At 39.2% G+C, this 19,394-nt stretch overlaps 1 protein-coding gene across 1 annotated transcript in view; it reads right to left on the bottom strand.

Annotated features, from left to right (window-relative positions):
• Positions 1-5,025: 5,025 nt before the first annotated feature.
• cabp7b (calcium binding protein 7b) overlaps positions 5,026-19,394 on the bottom strand; it is a 34,096-nt gene continuing 19,727 nt past the window's right edge. The window contains exons 2-5 of the mRNA XM_078288088.1: positions 6,350-6,493; positions 5,934-6,046; positions 5,265-5,412; positions 5,026-5,153 (exon numbers count right to left, since the gene is read on the bottom strand). Of these exons, the coding sequence (XP_078144214.1) occupies positions 5,026-5,153; positions 5,265-5,412; positions 5,934-6,046; positions 6,350-6,493 (533 nt within the window). The remainder of the gene's footprint in view (positions 5,154-5,264; positions 5,413-5,933; positions 6,047-6,349; positions 6,494-19,394) is intronic.

Here is a 19,394-nt window from a genome sequence, read left to right as displayed (position 1 = left end):
TTTGTTTAGTTGTTACATACTGTGTTCCAGTTTGGTGGTAAAAGCAGCATAGTTTACATTAAATCTGTCTTCTGAGATGGAGGATTTCATCTAACTACTGTAGTGTAATGCCTGTACTGTATTCATCTATCTGATACCAACTGTAGTCACTTAGCAATGCTCAACACCACAACTTATAATTCAATTGGAAAGTAAATCATACAGGTTTTGAGGTAAACACTAAAATACTCAATAATTAACATGTGTATTTTGAATGGAATCAATGTGTCAGAATTCATTAAAAGACAACAAACAGAGCGTATTCATCCAATAACCTTCCCTCCCTGTGGGAGCTAGGTGGTTATACTTTATCTCTTTAGCTGGCTACTCAATGCACTTGTAGAAAACAACAGTAATGTATCTTATTATTCATTGTTTTATATTGAAGTCAACATCACTTTTGGAGGGTAAGCTTGGTAAGAGGGTAACGTTCCAACAACAAATATTCTTTGTTTTGTGCCACATTACAATAAGAAATGTAATTCACAGTTGGATTCACGGTTTGATATTATCAGGATATTTTGAGCAAAATCTGAATAAAGATGATGACTGAGGGAAAACAAACCAAACGTCCAAACCATAAACAGGGGGACTACAGGTTTCTGTAAGTTAAGTTTAAGACTTAAGACCTTTATAAAACTATATAAGATTTTTGGGTGCACGTGGATTTCCCTCCACTTCCCACGGAATAACTGTGCAAAAAAGATTTGTGTCTCCGTATCGGTTTGTATCCACAGGATGAGACTGACAAATCCGCAAATGCAGCTCTGTGACTCACATAGAGGTTTTATACTTGGGAGACACAACGGTGTGCTTTGCTCTGCTATTAATGGGTGTTAGCATGCCCGTCCCATCACACCACCAGGTCTTTACTCCTCTCCCTTCTGGATCTGAAATGGTGCAATGAGTCAGTCAGGGATTCTGAATCTCACCCTGTTTCCCTTTGCACCCTGAAAAGCACCCAATCTTCTCTTCTCACACCTCATCTTGTTCCTATTATCCCTTCTCCTTCTAACACTTGTTGTAAATTGCTCTGGATTAAAGTGTCAGCTAAATACCTAAAATGTAATAGTAATATAAATGTACATGACATATGTTCTTTTAACAAGATGCGTCACACAGTGCTTTAATTTGTAAGCAACAGTCACATTTGTAAACCTAACAAATGAAAACCAACCAGCTGGCCCAAAGTTAATGCCTTCATGTTTATTGGACTACATGCATCTAGACACCACTTACATAAGTGTATAATTGATGCAGTAACCAGTATATGTGCAGTTACAGTACATACAAAAATAACGCAACAGGATACTCTCACTCTAGAGGTTAAAAATAAAGCCACACTGTAGGATGGTACAACAAAAATTAACCATTGAAAGTGAGAAGAACTTTTATCAATTACAGGGGAGACAGATTTTCCATTCCTTTTGTAAGTAGATATTGCATAAATATTTATTAGTACTTACAGTATTTATGAGTCATTTCAATTCAAAAATACATTTAGAATCAGGTTATTTTCTGCCAAAAGAGTCCATTTTCCTAAAATGGATTTCCCATCTTTCTAAAACTTTAAATAGTTACAGAGCTCACAGTTTTTGACCATAATACTGCAAATTACATAAGCACAGAACAGAAGACATCTACAGTCCAAATCAGATTCATGAAATAATATATAGACCAGATAATCTGTCAACAAACTGTATATAAACCTCATTAAACACTAACATACAGAATAGGTCACAATATTTGCTTCAATGTCTATTTAAGACAGTCTATTATTTGATACAATAACTATATTTTACATTCACACAAAAGCCATACCCTAGATGGATGACATGGAGAGGTAATGTCATATGAGTAGTTCTCACATATAAACAGGTACTAGATAAAATATCCATTTTATTTAGAGTATTGCCAGAATAATTCTTTCACACAGTTTCTTTTTTCTCTGTAATGGTATAGTTCTGATAAACTTCAAGAAAAGAGCAAGAAAAAATATATAGCATTTTGTAAAAGTTTCTTAATTCGACAAACATTTGTAAAGAAAAGAGATTCTAAAAAATAAATCTTCGACAGAAGAGGAAAAGTTAATGTAAGTACATGGCCTTAAAGCACAGTAACTGTATCTGAATGTCCATCCAACTCCAGTTTACCTGGAAATTATACATCAGAAACCTGATTGTTTTTTTGTTTTGTTTTTTACAAAATATTATGCTTACATTCATAATAAAATCACTTCGATTTAATGTGTCACTTTTCCAAGTAAGAAAATATAACCATGTCATAGTTTAAACAATAGTAATATTATGTTGTTTTGGTGGTCCATGTAAAAGCCAAAAAACAACATTGTTCATGATATGTTGTTGTCGTTCACAGCATACTGAAGAGTACTTAGAGTATTTTGTGTCTGCACAAAATATAGAGTCTGCACATCCACATAAAATTAGACATTTACAGAAAAATATCAAATACTGAGATTTGTTTTGCAATGATCACTATACAATTTGCATAATCATTTTAACATACATCAGAATTCAAAATTTGATCTCACATATAGTACACACATTTATTTCTAATTTACTGTACATGCAAGTGTGTTGTGCGTTTTTAGATAGGATGAATTGCCAGTGACATTTTCACTGGCTATGTATAGTACAGATACTATGTTTGTTGTTCTAAGCTTGTTATTGGTGTTTGAATTTAGTCACAGTTGTCAGCTCAGATCTTACACCTGGTCAAAAATTGTCTTTCACTGTTTTATGACTTATCAGGTGCTGGCGCCTGTTATGCATGCACAAGTCTGTATTATGAACCAAAATTGTGCGTGTATCTCAGGTAGATTGTGAATATGCAACATGACATGGTTTTGCCAGATATGTAATGGTCAAGAGAAAGCCAACATTTGAGTTGAATTCTGGGCTTGTTGCATAAATACCGTTGAGGCGCAGATTCTTACCTGATACTTCTTGCAGCGATTATATCTTAATATTCTGATTTCCCTATTTTATTTGTTCACTGTGCACTTTGGCTTTATTCTCAAACCTTGTTTTCATCTTGTTTTCAGTTCAGCTTGCACCATGGAAACACAGGAATTGCATTGAATCTGTTTGATTTACAAAATGATCCCAACACGCTCAGGTAAAAAAGCCCACTAAGGGCATCAAAACAAACCTAAACCAAAAACTAAGTTTTAGAAAACAATGACATCTTTACAAATTAACTGTGTGGGTTCTCTGGATCAGCTCACTAGGGTGCACAGCATGTGTTCATGGGTCTTAGCCTGTCTCTGCATGTCATCTCTTCTCTCTCTTCCATTTTTCTTGTGATTTTCCACAGTGTAATGTCCAATGATTATCATACCTTCTCTGCAAAACTGGCCAAAATGAAAAGTAAACTTGAAATTTTTGCCTTCAAGTAATTCCTTCATACAGCATTTGAGAAGGTGAATATTGCACCAAAGTTAGCAAGGGAAAATGCACTCTCCATAGAATCTAGTGTTACAAATAGAAAGCTGGCTCTAGGATACTGGATTCTAAGGTCAGTACAGCGCAAAACCCTGCTGCCCTTGAATATGTTTATCAAATTGCTACTGGGTGGCTTTGTTTAAGTCCTCTGAAGCATCAATTTTGTAAATCGAATGTCTTCAGTGCAAATCATGCTAGGCCCAATACAGACACCCTAAAGTTACATGGGTCTCACGTGGATTGAGATCCGATCAGTTTTGGTCATTTAGGATGATGGTGCACAAAGACTGAACTGGCAACATGCTCTTAGGAAATTTAACTGGATAAGAACTTTATTCTTTACAAAATCCGAAATGATTTAGGCCTTTTTTTGCTTGTAAGAAATCAGGGAAAGTCAGTGCACTCAGCACATTTACATGATTTCATGGCACCTGCCCTGTGCCCTGGTGATGTTGTCTCTTTTTATGATTCCTTAAAAACTCGAGCACGTAAATGCTCGAGCGCACATCTTACACATCTTGATACTTATGCTGTGGAGAGTTGTCAAATTGCACAGTGTTGTACAGCCTAATACATTTTTTGTGACTCAACAATTCATATCCTATTTGATGTCTTTGGTGTTTATTAGAATGCAGATGTCTTGTTTTGCATCAGGAAAACAGTATGAGCGGCAGACATATTGCAGGGCTTTGGGTGCTAAAGTCAAGGTCTGAATCGAGCCTGTTGTGAACTGGATGTGAAATTGTGCTGACAACAAATCTTCACTAAATAAGCAGAGAGACTATAAAGGCATACAGGCTTTGGATAGCCCATTCATTTTTCGTGTTTTTTTCAAAATGTGAATGTTAATTTATGCACTGAAATCTACTACCGCAAATGCTTAGGGTATAGATACATTTAATGCGGTCCATTGAATTTGATATGTAGTCAATCAACATTTTAGTTCACAAAGTCTGTTTTTTTCATTACTATTACTTACATTATTATTGGGTGCCTTCCAAATGGCATTGTACTGATTTGATGCCACATACCATTGATTATTTTGATACATTAGAAACAGTATAACTATTAATACAGTACATACATTGCCATCATCTACAGTCTGCCTTACTATCTAATATCTTAGAAAACAATTTTAATATTATATAATGGGACATTACTAGTTTTGGATACTTATCAGCCCTTAAAACATCTTTCTTTCTTTCTTTCTTTCTTTCTTTCTTTCGCTTTCTTTCTTTCTTTTATTATTTCTGTTGCACACCAACAACATTTTTTCCTAACAATATGGTATACTATGTTTAGTGGTTCACATGGAACAACAGACTTTACAACCATTTGTCCATTATAGAGAGAATGTGTTATAGTGTCTGGTCATTGTGAGTCAACTGGATCTTGGGCCAAAATGGTTATTGAAAACTTATTGAAAACCAAAGACGGCAAGATATTTTGTTAAGGTTTGCTTCTCAGTCTCCATCATTATATCCTTTTTGTAACCAGCTGGAAACTGTGCTGGGACCATTCTTTACTTCATTCCTCTGCGCAGCATCTGATTTGCTGCAATGAGCATTACGCTGATGATAAATGCAATGGCGAAGGCACAAATCAGGCTTTTCCGCACGCATGTGTGTTTCACCTGTTGTGTTGGGCTTGCTGTGGAGAGATTTAGAGAAACATATTAAAATATACAGTAATGTGAGTATTTTAATAAAGTTTGAATAGTTTCTGAATAATGTTTTGAACAAAATATTTTATGAAACATACTATCAATATCCACTTGGCACTCCGGACTGTTCAGGTGGCTCTCCTCAGTCATAATGATATTCTCAATGTCTTTCATAGTGAGGTGGTCACAGAAGGTGTCGTAAAGCAGGCTCTTAAGCTCATCCACAGTCAACTTCTGCATGTCACACTGGGATATCAGAAAACACCAAGAAAAATCTCATGAGCACCACGACAACTACTGTTCAAGTGTCCCTTAGTAAGGCACATAAACCACAGGTCAGCAATAGGCTATATGGTGTGTGAGTATTCAGCTGGCCATTGATTAAAAACAGCATACATACATTACATGTAGCTAAGTAATGAAGATACCGTTAGAGCAAAGTGTTTCATAGTGATCAGAACACTGGTGTGCTCTCTCATGGCTATTTTAAAAAAAGAGAACTTTAATGTGTTAGGAAAACGCAGAGAAGCAATTTTGAATATAATGCATGATTGTTCTGTTGCTTAAATGACTATTTCACTTCTATTATGTTTGCATGGTAATTTTAATTACAATACTTGGCTGATTATCACAAAATGTCATAAAAGCCCTCAGGAAAATCATCTTGCTCAAAAAGGAAAGATAATGGAAGTAGTTAACTCTGATAAAGGAAAGAGGTATAGACTTGACTGATAATGATGACAATGATGATGATTGATGATATATACCTTCCAAAACACAGAATCAAAGTCTGCTCCATGGAACTTATCAGGCATTCCAGCGGCAACAAGTTTTGGCCCAAGTAATGTGACAAATTCTTCAAAGTCAACCTGACCATCACCTGATAAAGCAGGCAGAGATACAAACATGTCACTGTATAGTTCGTATATTAGATTACTTTCAACAACCAGACAAAACATTCATAGTAGGTGTTCTGACATCAGCCATGTAGTCAAGGACCTGTGTGTGTGTGTGTGTGTGTGTGTGTGTGTACCTGCTTGTGCACTGTGTGAGCTTGTTGACCCACAGAGAGAGAGAGGGTGAGAAAGAGAGAGAGAGACAGAGACAGAGAGAGAGAGAGAGAGAGAGAGAGAGAGAGAGAGAGAGAGAGAGAGAGAGAGAGAAAGAAAAGATGCTAACTTACCGTCCATGTCAAGTCTTTGGATGATGACCTCCAGCTCCACCTCATTGGGCATGTATCCCAGCGACCGCATGGCCACCCCCAGCTCCTGCTTTGAGATGAACCCATTCCCATCTCGGTCAAACACTTTGAACGCCTCACGGATCTCTGTGGGAAGAAGGAGGGCAATAACTCAGGTAAGAGAGGGGAGGATGGAGGCGTAGCAACAACCTTTGGGAAATAGTCCATAAACATATTGCCATTCGGCTCGTATCCTCACCCTGCAATACAGTATTCTGTTTGAAGTGGTAAAAAGGACAGTTGCACATCAAAGGCTCAGATCTTCAGTCCTTCTGTTTGATGTAGATATGGATACTCAAAAATATGAAACTCTTTAATATTCACTATAGTCAATATCCACAGTAGTTATGTGTTATTCTGATTATTGTGTTAGTATGTGTAATTCGTATTATGACTGACAATTAAGTCAAGATTTGTGAACATGAAAATCGCTGAAAGAGAAAGCTGTAAGAGAAAACCAGTAGCCTACTCTAATCTGTGATCTTTTAAGTGGTCTTTAAGACAAGACAAGACAAGACAAGACAAGATGAGAGGAGATGAGATAAGATAAGATGAAACTTACAGCAGGGAGAATACAAATAGTAATATTAGCAAATGGCTTTATATAAAAAATACCCAGTTGCAACTGACAATTCCAACATGAGAGCATGTTAAGTAGAATTTACTGAGACTTACTGAGACAAATAAAAAAATGAATGTAGAATACATACAATATGAAAACACACCAAAAATATAAAACATATTCAGTATGAAATAATTAGAAAAAAGAGGAGAATGACATGAGACCATGAGGAAAACATATGTGAATTTACAACATATATACAGGTTGTGCAGATATGTGCATCGTATTCAAACTAGCAAGTCTACAGAAGGCCATACAAGTGTCTAGATGTCTAGATGTATATTGTGAAGAAGTATTCACCTCATCTGATATATTCAATTTAGAGATGTAGGACAGAATGATATGGATGTGTGCTTTGTTAGCTGAGGCCTTATCAATGTATAAAAAAAGTGACAATGCGCAAAACGCATAGGCATTATTGTCTGTTCTCAGCATCTATATCATTATCAGAACATGTTTATGAAAGGAGGGGACTTTTTCTGTCTTGAAAAACACTGAACAACAATGGTATTCATTGAAGGATATAACAGAGTAAAACATTGCTCTCCAAAAAAACTTTACCAAAGACTCCCTGGATGTTACACGATGCTTCTAGAACAATGTCATAGATACCCTTTTAAGAATTAAAGACAGAGACAGGTTTTCTAAACAGGGCCTCACACACACCTGATGTCACAGCCAATTTAGATGGTCCCAGACAAATTTTCAAGATCGGAGTGAAAACGACATGTCGTGACTTGCATAGCGTGAGAAGGTCAGCATGCCATGTCCTGATCTCCCGAAGCAGTCTGGGACGTCCTGATCATTTTCAAATATGTTTGACATTTTTGTCATTGCTCTTGTAGTGTGAGTGCAATACAACAAGGGATTTGTCACATTGGCCAATTAGATTGCAGCAGCATATGTCATCACTCTGTTTACTGCAAAGCACACATGGGAAATATGGCTACAAAGAACCCAACCATCTGCGCCCAAACCCTAGTCTTCTTCTTCTTCTCCTTTCTTTCTTCTATCTGCACATATGAATGTACAAACACAAATTGCGGCCAGTTGCTGTTCATCCATTGTTGTTGTTGTTAGCGCTAACACTAATGACCCATTTGGCTTTCCGTCTTGCAGGCTCTAGTCCCACGAGGCAAGACCTGCTAGACTTCAACGTCTTGTCAAATCCTGTTTGAAGTCTGCCCCGCATGAGACTTTGCAGTCCCTTGTCGTTGACTCTTGTAGTGTGCAAACTCACGTCGTTGCCTCATAAGATAATAAGATAAGATAAGATATACTTTAATGTGCCCATAGGGAAATTTGTTCTGGACTCCGTCCTGCAGTTCCACAGAAAATAAAATCATACATACTACATAGTAAAAAACGTCAACATCTTAACAACACATGGCTTCCATACACATACACAGTTTGCACATACACATATTCAACAGTTTGCCTATACACATATACACATACACACCTACTGACAATGGCGACATATTGCACAACCCTCATGGCCAACATCTACATTACATGTTAGTGTTGAGAAGCTTAATGGACATAGGCAGGAATGAATGTTTATAACGGTTCAGCCTGCTCTTGGGAACCCTGAATCTTCTACCGGAAGGTAAGAGCTGGAGCTCATCCTAAAGTGTGTGCACTGTTTTGATACAAGATGGGATTTGGTAGCTCGGTAAATGTGAGATGTCCTGCAACAGTCGTGTAATGTGCTTCTGGCATAATACTGATCATCTGAGGAGCTGTAAGTTAAAAGGTCTGAAGGGCATTTTTGTAACACAGTATTTCCCCTATATGTAGGCTATTGAAGCCTGGCACACATGCTTTACCTCTCCTCAAGAGATTACATAGGTCAGCAATGAGCATTTAAGGCCACACAAATATTTTCATCCTCTCCATAAAACCATAAGACGCTTGCCTCCTTCTCTTATCCGCTCTGTTCAGCACAAACGTCTGCAGCTCTTTCGGATGAAAGAACTGCCAAAATAGTGAGAGATGCCAAACTGCATTGAGAAGCAACTATTAGGGCTGGCCGGTAAACAGAATTTGTTTTCACAATCTATTTTAATAATAATTTTAATTAATTTTAATTTTAATATTTTTTTACACCATTAACTATATCATTAGTTTTGGTGTGAATATGGTCCATATTTTTTAAAATAGCGTGCCAAACTATCCAAATATCTCCTCACTTTCAGCAGTATAGTGCAGATTCACCTGGAATTCTTAAAGGATAAGTTTGAACCTACATATAATTTGTGTCTTACCTGTAGCAGAGAATATTGGCTCCTGAGTCAGCTGTTGGTTGACTCAGGAACTCTTGCTGTTAACAATGAGTCCAAATGGGGGTAGTAACTGAATACCATCAGTACCTATTTTGTATAAACCAAGTAACATAATCTAGAAATGCTGGTCTAGCATTTTTTTCTTAGTTTTTGGAAAATGGAAATGGAAACAATGGAAACTAAACAAATAAACTACTTTGGTATGGTCCTATTTGATATTTCGGTAACGCTTTATTTTACAGCCCGCTAATTACAGTGTAACTAGTTTGTAATTATGGGGTACTAATAAAATAACAATGCTGTAGTTACAGAGTAACAAAACAAGAAGTCCAGGAATTAAGGGGTAACAATTTTGTAATTATGAGAGACTTATAAGGTAGTTATGGTGTAACTGTTTTCATAATTACTGCATACTTAGAAAATAATTACAGGGTACAATAATGTAATTAGGGGGGGCTAAACAAATGTTATCGGTGCTTAAAGGTTCATGGACTGGAAAAAGGCCATTGTAAAGTGCTATCCATGTTTCTGTTAACTAAATGGGTTGATGCACAGGTTGTTCTGGAAAAAAAAAATTCTACACCTGAAAAGCTGAATTGAAAATGAATAACTTTTCTTTTTATTTTCCTGAAGTATCCCCTCAGATATGATAGTAGGTAGTAGTAATAGGTAATGATAATATATAGTAGTAATAGTAGTAGGTAGTAGTAAGATTAGAGTGAGCTAACTTGTGGCTTAAAACAGTGAAAGTGCAATAGGAATTAGCAATTAAATAGATGTTTTCCGCATAAAAAATACGGTATCTTAATACAAATTCCAAATATTCAGTCATGTGTTTTTTAATGATGTGTACTTTATAAACCATGTACGAAGTGGGACATCTCTGTCATCAAAGTTTACTGGGGCCTGAGCTTCATCATCTGATGAATCATAATGCAGCTGGACAGAATGCAGCAGAGTTCATAGAATTTAGAATGTCAGTGTCATAAAGGAGCGATTGACCTGAAGACACACACAGACTCACAGTTTCATCTCTGATCGGTGTTCACCTGCAAATTGAGACAGAAAACTCAACAATATCTACCTTTCAGAAAGGAAAACATGGAGAGTGATTTCCATCTTGGTAAGCCACATGTATTTATAATTTTATTATTTAACAGGAAAAGATTAGTACAGAGGATTTTGCTCATCAGGTAAAAGGTTTTACCTGATGAATGTCTAAGGACCGAAACGTTGTATCAGTAATAAAGTTTATTGCAAGTAAAAGGACAGCGTGCGGGAATTCTCTCTTCTCTTGCCTATAATATAAAATGTAAAATAATCCTTTTATAAAACAATATAGGGTCTAAATACTTACTCCATAACTACAGGGAACAAGCACTGATAACATTTGTTTTGTCCCCCCTACTTACGTTATTGTACCCTGTAATTATTTTTTAAATATGCAGTAATTACAAAAATAGTTACACCATAACTACCTTATAAATCTCTCACAATTACAAAATTGTTACCACTTAATTCCCGGACTTTTTTGTTACCCTGTAGCTACAGCATTGTTATTTTATTAGTACCCCATAATTACAAACTAGTTACACCGTAATTAGCGGGCTGTAAAATAAAGCGTTACCGATATTTCAAAGTCGTTCAATTTCATATTGCATTTCATTTTCAGATTGGAAAAGTATACTGCATTTTCTCCCTTTAATGGCCGTATACATGCCACTGTACAAAACTCAAAAAACCTACAGACCCCACTAGCAGCTCTGTGGAAGTGCCCTTTTAAAGATTATTCCAATGCCAGTTCTGCTTCATTACACAGTTCATAGTGAAAAGAGACAGAAAAGATTAGAGAGGGGAGATGTAACAAACAACAAAGGTTCCAGGCCAATTGTGAACTCAAGACGTATTTACATGGTAGGCGCCTTTGCCAACTGAGCCACCATGACAGCCGCGAAGTTGCCCTTTTTGAGAACCAACCTGAAGCCAGCCATTCATGCAAGACTTCCCAAAAATATAAATGAATAGAAACTGTTTTGTTCCTTGGAGGGATGAAGCAGAGGTTGATGGAACCCTATAGCTGCATCAGCTCACCAAAGAGGGGATGGGAGGTGTTGTTTAGGATGGAGTTCAGTTTAGTCCTCCTCCCTTCTGCTCCTGCCTGAGGGTCAGCCCAATGACAAAGCTGGCCTTTTTCATCAGTTTGTTAATCCTGCTGCATTCCCCTGCCTGACGCTGCCTCCCCAGCACACTGCTGAGAACAGTGTGCTGTTTACCACTGATTGGTAAAACATGTTACGTAGTCTGTTGCATGTATTGAAAGACTACGGCCTCGTTTCCCAATAACTCTTAGGTAACTAATTCTCTTAGGGGTAAAGAGGGTTTTCCCACCGCACAGCTGAGGGCATCAAGAGGTATATTGAGGTCAAGCAGGCAGGCAGTCAGGCAGTCAGTAAGTCAGTCATCAACACTTCGTCAGATGGCCTCTAGAGGTTTCCCATGAATAGGCTCATCTGTGGCGCACCGCCACAAAATCAAAAGTTGGTCAATGTATAGAAATTGATGTAAATCGATCTCTACTGTGTCTGATGTGTGTATCACGTCATGTCTGTCATTTAGCGATGCAGACCTGCAGACCAGCAGCATTGCACTCAATCCAACAGTCTGCTATTGTGAAAATGAAAGTGAAACTTAAAATTCCACACGCGCCGTGGGGCCTGTACGGCATCTGTGCTTGTTAAGTGTGATCATATGACAGTTCGTTCATTACAAGCTCCCAGTAAGTTGGCTGACTTCTGATGCCAGTGCCTACGTCATTCCGGTAAGGTAGTTGCAGTACCACAGCCGGCTGCTAGCTAATGGTGCAGTAAGGTCAGTTTCCCCATAGAGAACCATTGTAAATAATTATTTTCAGAAAACAAAAGGGAAAGACCTTTACTAGTAGGCAAAGGTACTGATCCATTTTTCTTTCAAAATTTAACTTAACTTTGACAATATAGCTTCACTTGTTACTCCACTCTATTTTTGACTTTTTCCTGTTTACCTTCTCACCACTAAAGCAAAGAGAGATAAGTGTCCAAAAAGTGTAAAGGACGTCCACAGACAGACACTTAAGCCAATCCTATGATTTCAGATTGATGTAAGGAAGTGACCAAGTATGTTGTTGAAGAAAACAAATCAGAATTGGATTTGTTGGATTTGTTGTTGTGCTGGTGTGTTTTTTCCTTACACTCTTCTGTAGACTAACTCTGTGGGATGCCACCAGAGAAAACAGAATATTGTGAAATGTTTAAAGCCATTTTTCTCACTTTTTACTTTTAGATACATGACAGATTAAAAGACTCATACCTTGATCTGACAGAGCTATCTCAGTCATTCAAAAAGTTATACACGGGAGAGTTTATAGTTTTCGGAAATATGAAAAAATAAAAATGTCTTCACCATGTGAAGGGTTTTTGCAGGCTCTCTGAACAAGAGAGCTGCAAACAACACATTATTCAGGTGTTATCACAACATTGCTCTCTGGGCGACTGCACCACTATGTGACTGAGAGGAGAAAGAGAGGAGAAAGAGGAGGGCAAGAGATTGGCAGGTCTGCATCAGCCAAGGGATGTACAATACATGATTGGTTTCACTGCACGTAAACAAGTTATTGAACATCTCTTTTGAAAATATATTTTCCACTTCCCTGTCCCTTCTCCAGAAGCTCATCTATCCAGTTGCATCAGTCGCAGTGTTTGGAGTGTTTTTTTTTTTTCTTTCTGAAGAGGCACTTAGTCTTCTAAGACTGGTCAGAGGCAGTCGTTACCTACGATCATTTTTAAGAGCGTCTTAAGATGCTTTTCAGAAACACTTCACAAACTAGGCAAACGAGGCTTCATAAGATTGATGCTACGATCATCTTAGCCTTAAAGCAATCTTCCACTTAGTTAGGCGACATGATCTCACACAAATACATAAAATGAACACAATCTCTAAAACGGCGATTTACGTGCTGTGGACACGTATTATGGGAAAATAACGTTTCTAGACCACAAACTCAATTACATTCCCCCCGCAACAAATTTAAATACGTTCCTCCACCACAAATTTAAATACGTTCCTCCACCACAAATTTAAATACGTCCTAAAGGTTGGTTAACGGTTAAATTTAGGCAAGTAAAACAAGTTTGGTTAAGGTTGGGGTAAAGGTTATGGTTAGGCAACTAAAACAACTTGGTTAAGGTTAGAGAAATGGTTTGGTCATGGTTAAATAAGAAAAACGTTCGTTAAAAATTAAAAGGGTTAGGGTTTCGCCGACATCGAAGGCAAACGTATACGCCCATCCGCCATCCCCCACCACAACACCCTTACTTTCCACCGTGCTACTTCAATGTGACACTACGTCCAGTTTATAGTCATGTCTCCTTCACGTAACCAGTTTGTGCTGGGAAAACGTAAATGTAACACTTTACGTTCCACCAACACGTAATGGTCGTGTTCATTTCACGTTTTTCTGTGAGATCAGTCTGTAGTTATAACATGGGGGTTATTCGGCGTGTAGCGTTCAGATTTGTACTTCCCATTCATTTGAACGAGGCCGCAAAAAATAGCCTGAAAACTGACATTTAACACATTCGTGGACAGATTCGACAACAGATCCCACTACTGTGATTTTCAATTGACAGATATTTCATGTAAATTATCCTGGATATTGTCACAGTGTCATAAAGTTGTAATGGAGAAGCTGATCTTGACTATTTAAATTCACAGCAACAGTAGCATGTTAATTCTGTTCTCTTCCACCCTGCTGGTTGCACCAGTGAGACATCAATTCAAAAGCATGGTGTGCGTTTGCTTTGTTTAGCTTTGTTAAAGGATAAGGCTGGTGTTTTTTAATGCATTTCTTACTGTCAACAAATCCTATGAAAATAACAAAATCAGCAATGATTTTGTTTTGCCAACAAGTCTCGTCCATGTAGCCGGTGCCCCAGCAGCCATAGAACTCCATTGTATTAAAAAAACGATTAAAAACACGTCAAAGAGCCATGCCGTTGCTCTGGGCAGCACATTTCATCATCGCGATGCACCGGGCCAGCCGACTTTTTCCTCAAACAACTTAATAAGCCGGCTGTAAACACGTTTGCGATCTCAGGAAAGTAGTTCCGTAGCACCAAAAATAGTCCCCGGTGTAATGAAGAATTTATTCCCATTTGAATTTGATTTGATAATAACTACAACAGCCTGACTTTTCGTGGTAACAGTTAGCGATTTTTAAAATTGAAACTATGACTTTGTGAGCTGTATTTCAAGGTTTTTAGCTTACAATTGGAGCCAATGACTTCCGGGTTGATGGCTAAAAACGGTATGTGGGAAGTCAGAGAGTAACGGGAGTAGAGCAAACGCATTGTTGATTTTGTTATTTTCATAGGATTTGTTGACGGCAAGCAATGCATTAAAAAACACCAGCCTTATCCTTTAAAAGCCACAGAACTTTATTTTAAATTCTAGTCAAGTCGCTGAGTTTTCCAAAGATATCAAATGTCATGGTAAATTACAGGGAAATGTGTATAAAATGATGCACAAGACATCTAGATCTTTTCCATTTGCTGCAGCCATAACAAAATGGCATCTTGGGCAAAGGCGGATATTTCATTTCACTGTTGGGGGGGACAATAAACAGAAAAATTTCTCAAGAGCAATTCCTGAAGGGGACACCAAAGGTGCCGCCAAAAGTACTGTTGTATTAAATGTATATAGAGGTCCATTATGAAACATTTCCATAAGCACTTCATTCCTTTCTTATGAAGATTTTATCAAATTGCCTTTGATATTACTGGGGTCTTTCTACTTGGCGTTTCGGTGCACTGAAAAATGATCGGATGTCTGTTTTTCTTTTCTCTGCCATTTTAACTGACCTGGCTGGCTGACAAATAGACACACACACACACACACACACACACACACACACACACACACACACACACAGCATGCAGGTTATTTACAGTACTAGGTGAGAAGCAACACCCATTAACTGAACTAAAGCTAATATATGCCTAATTAGATTTAGTTTTCCCGAAAAAGCAGATCTCTAATGTTTTGCTGTCAATGTAAAAGTCCAGAACGCTGTGAAGCCTGCCAGAAACTTACTTAATATTTTAACATAGTGTTTGTTGTAATTATGTCTTTTTTATGAATTAAGTCTTCATTTATTTCCAAAATTATAAACAAAATTACATAGTGGCAGCCATTTTACATGCAGTAAGAAAAAAACAATATACTTAGAACCTAATTACGTAGGGTAAGTTAATCTTAAATATTATATTATAGAAATATTACTGTTACCATCTACAAAAGATAAAGTATTTTGGTATGAAAACCCGCATTTTAATTTAACCAAGTATCCTGTATCATAAATACATGTCTGGCATTTGTAACAAACCAAACCGCTTGAAAATCGGTCGAAAATTCAGTGAGTTATGATGATTTTAATTGTGGATAGACCTCCTGCCTCCATACACATACATGTGTAATCTTAAGTTATTGTATTGCAATTATTTTGTATGGTCTATTATATATTTCATTATTAATTCATTTCAACTTGATTATTGGATCATTATATAAATAATAATTATTGTTATAATTATTATTATATCACTACTAATGTTAGTAATATTATTATTATTGTTATTATTAATATTATTATTATTATTTAATTCTAAGATTTTATTTAGTCAGTCCCCCAGAGTAATTTTAGTTCCTACCTGTAACGTGTGTGTCAGGGGACGTTGTTGAAGAGACACGAGATTCTCGGTGCACATGTGAGAAGCTAAGAGTTGTTACCTGCTACTGACATTGCCGTTTTGGCCCGGTATTAAAAAGAGGATCAAACAACCACTGTAGCCCGATTATTGCCCACACCCCGGGAGACTGGAGTCTTCACATAAAATTTAGGGTTACAGATTGGTAGCAGCGGTTTTTCTTCTTCATATTAACGCTGAAGCCAGGGCAAGCAACTACGTACGGCGGTGAGTGATTATCACAACGTGGAAGCTGTGTTCGCGCACGTGAACGTGAGTTCCGACTTTCAAGTTTGTGTTGTATGAACTGTTGGAGAAATACATGGACAGTTTGTGAATTAAGTAACACAGACGGAAGACAAATACAAAAGCCTTCCTACCGCCGGTTTCTAAGTTGGACAGTAGAATAATCGACCATGTCGGTGGCATCGTTAGTGGATGACGTTGAGGAGGACGACATTGATGAACCTGGCCATTTCCAGGGCTCGGCACAGGGTAACAACACCAAAAGAGTCATTCACTACAGAGTGGAGCTGCCTCCGTGTTTTCATGGGGATGGTAAGGACAAGGAAAGTTTTTCTCTGTGGAAAGCTAGATTGGAGCTTGCAGTTAAAGCCTGTGCAGATGGACAACAGCAAAATATAGCCACTATTCTTCCTACTAGACTTAGTGGGGATGCCTTGGCATACTGGCTATCATTACCACCAAGAGTGCAGCAGAACTATGAGGAATGTGCAGCCAAGTTGAATGATGTTTTTGGGAGAAAAGAATTTCTGCTACATTTCCAGACTTTTGTGAATGCAAGGCAACGCCTACCTAAGGAGCCTTTGGAAGTGTATGCAGCTGAAATCACAAGGCTTGTACTGGAGGCATTCCCCAATTACGGTGGACCGGCCATCGCCATGGAACGTTTCAGACGGTTCATAGCTGGTATGGATCCAGTTCTTCAAGCAAAGTGTCATGAGCATGGAGCTACTACATTGGAGGAAGGCTTAGCTATTGCGTGTAAATGGGAACGGGCTCAGGAAGCTTTGCGTCTTCTTCCCCCACCTGCTCTCATGCCAGCCTGCACGCAGGGTGCAACTTCCTCTGTCCCTCAAGGTGAGCCACTCTCTGCTATGGTGTCCACAAAGCATGGTGTATCTCACTCGGTCCAATCTCCTGACCTTAAGAATGCAGTCGAACAGCTATCAGATGATGTCCGTGCACTCAGACTGGAAGTTACTCGTCTGCGACAGCACCGTGACCATTCTGCCACTCACAGTTCTCAGTATACAGACTCTTACAGAGGCAGGCCTGACTCATCTGACTGGTCTAGGTGTGAGCGGGGCAGAGACAGACATCGCTACTCTCCACATGCATCGCCTGCGCGTTATTCCCACTCTTCTGCTTCCAGCCATCATGGATCTACCAGGCCAAGTGGGGACTATCCTCACCGCAGCTACTCCCCCGGCTACCGTGTGAGAGACTGCTCGCCTACACCTCCATCTTCTCCAACTCCTCGTCGTGAGTATCATCCTACTGGCAGCTATGATCGCTTCTCACACTCCAGCCCAGATCGGTGGCGATACTCCAGCAGTCCTGGCTCCAGCTATCCGGAACATCTTGACTCGCACAGACACTCCAGTTATTCCACATCAGAGCCAGCCAGGACCAGGTATGGCTCACACAGCACCTACCCTTCACGGGAGAGGCGACCCTTGTCCAGAGAACGTGATCATCATGTGAGCTTCGATGAGGACATCTCTCGTCGGGGAAACGCATGGTAGCAGGTACTACGGGCCAAGTGTCTGCTACTCCTGAAGATGAGGCCCCACAACCAACACCTCAACATGATACTCCCACATCTTATGTATTTGGAGTCATTGAGAATATTGCCACCACAGTTTTGCTAGACTCAGGTTCAAAAATATCTCTGATCAGTGAAGCCCTGAGAATGTCCATTCCTTCCCTGAGAACAAAGCCTATTCAAAAGTCTTACCTGTCTGCAACGGCAGTGACTGGTGACTATTTAGACACATTGGGCACGCTTTCCATTACCATTAGGTTAGGTGATGAGATTTTCATTCACAATGTCCAAGTAGTCAGAAACACTACACAGTCAGTAATCTTAGGATGGGACTTTCTTCACAAACATCATGCCATTCTTGACTGGAGGGCAGGCCAGTTGAAAGTGGGGAATCGTGCCATTGTCCCTCTCCTACATGCCACCCAAACTGCTCCCCTCAGTTGCAGTGCTGTCACCTTAGCTCCCATAGTAGTCCCTGCTATGTCACAGATGAACATTATAGCTAAAGTCCAGCCCACTACTGGTGAGCCTGATGACATGTCCAACTACACTGGCATCTTAGAGCCAGGACCCCCTAGTTTACCAGGTTTGTTGGTAGCACGCACACTGGCTCCTGTAAAAACAGGCATCACTTATGTTAGAGTAATGAACCCCACCAATAGTGATTGCCATGTACCATGTGACACAAGACTAGGAGATTTTCACTCACTAGGCAGTCAGGAGGGTGGGGAATTCTCCAGAGAAGAGGTCACAACAGCCACAGTAGCTGAAGTAAAAAGCCAATCCCAATCTCAGTCACTGCCCGGAGTTGATCTTAGTCAGTCTGCAGTTAATGATGAACAGCGCCAGCAGTTGGAGGCCTTACTTCTGACTTACTCTGATGTTTTCAGTGCACATGATCAGGATTATGGGCGCACTAATGTAGTCCAACACAGTATCAAAACAGGAGATGCTTCGCCCAGCAGACAGCGAGCATACAGGACTTCACCCCATACCCGAGCTGAGATAGACAGGCAGGTTCAACAGCTCCTTTCTCAAAACATTATTGAAGAAAGTTGTAGCCCTTGGGCTTCCCCTGTCGTTCTAGTAAAGAAAAAAGACGGCAGCTACAGGTTCTGCATTGATTTTCGGAAATTAAATACAGTCACAATCAAAGATTCATACCCGTTGCCACGTCCTGCAGATGCCCTGGATAGCCTATCCGGTGCATGTTGGTTCAGCACCATGGACCTCTCAAGTGGGTACTGGCAAGTGGAGCTCGACCCACGCGACAAAGAGAAAACAGCGTTCAGCACTGGAAGTGCGTTGTACCAGTTCAAAGTCATGCCGATGGGTTTAACCAACGCCCCACCTACATTCCAAAGACTGATGGAGCTTGTGCTCCATGGCCTTCACTGGAAGGAATGCCTGATTTACCTGGATGATGTTCTGGTGTTCAGCCGCTCCTTCACAGATCACCTGAAAAGCCTTGGAGAAGTGTTCAGCCGCTTCCGCTCAGCTGGCCTTAAGCTGAAAG

Source organism: Centroberyx gerrardi, chromosome 2 (genome assembly GCF_048128805.1).
Source record: "Centroberyx gerrardi isolate f3 chromosome 2, fCenGer3.hap1.cur.20231027, whole genome shotgun sequence".
NCBI classification, from domain to species: domain Eukaryota; kingdom Metazoa; phylum Chordata; class Actinopteri; order Beryciformes; family Berycidae; genus Centroberyx; species Centroberyx gerrardi.
Note: the sequence above shows the minus strand (reverse complement) of the source record. Positions and strands in the feature narration are given on the sequence as shown.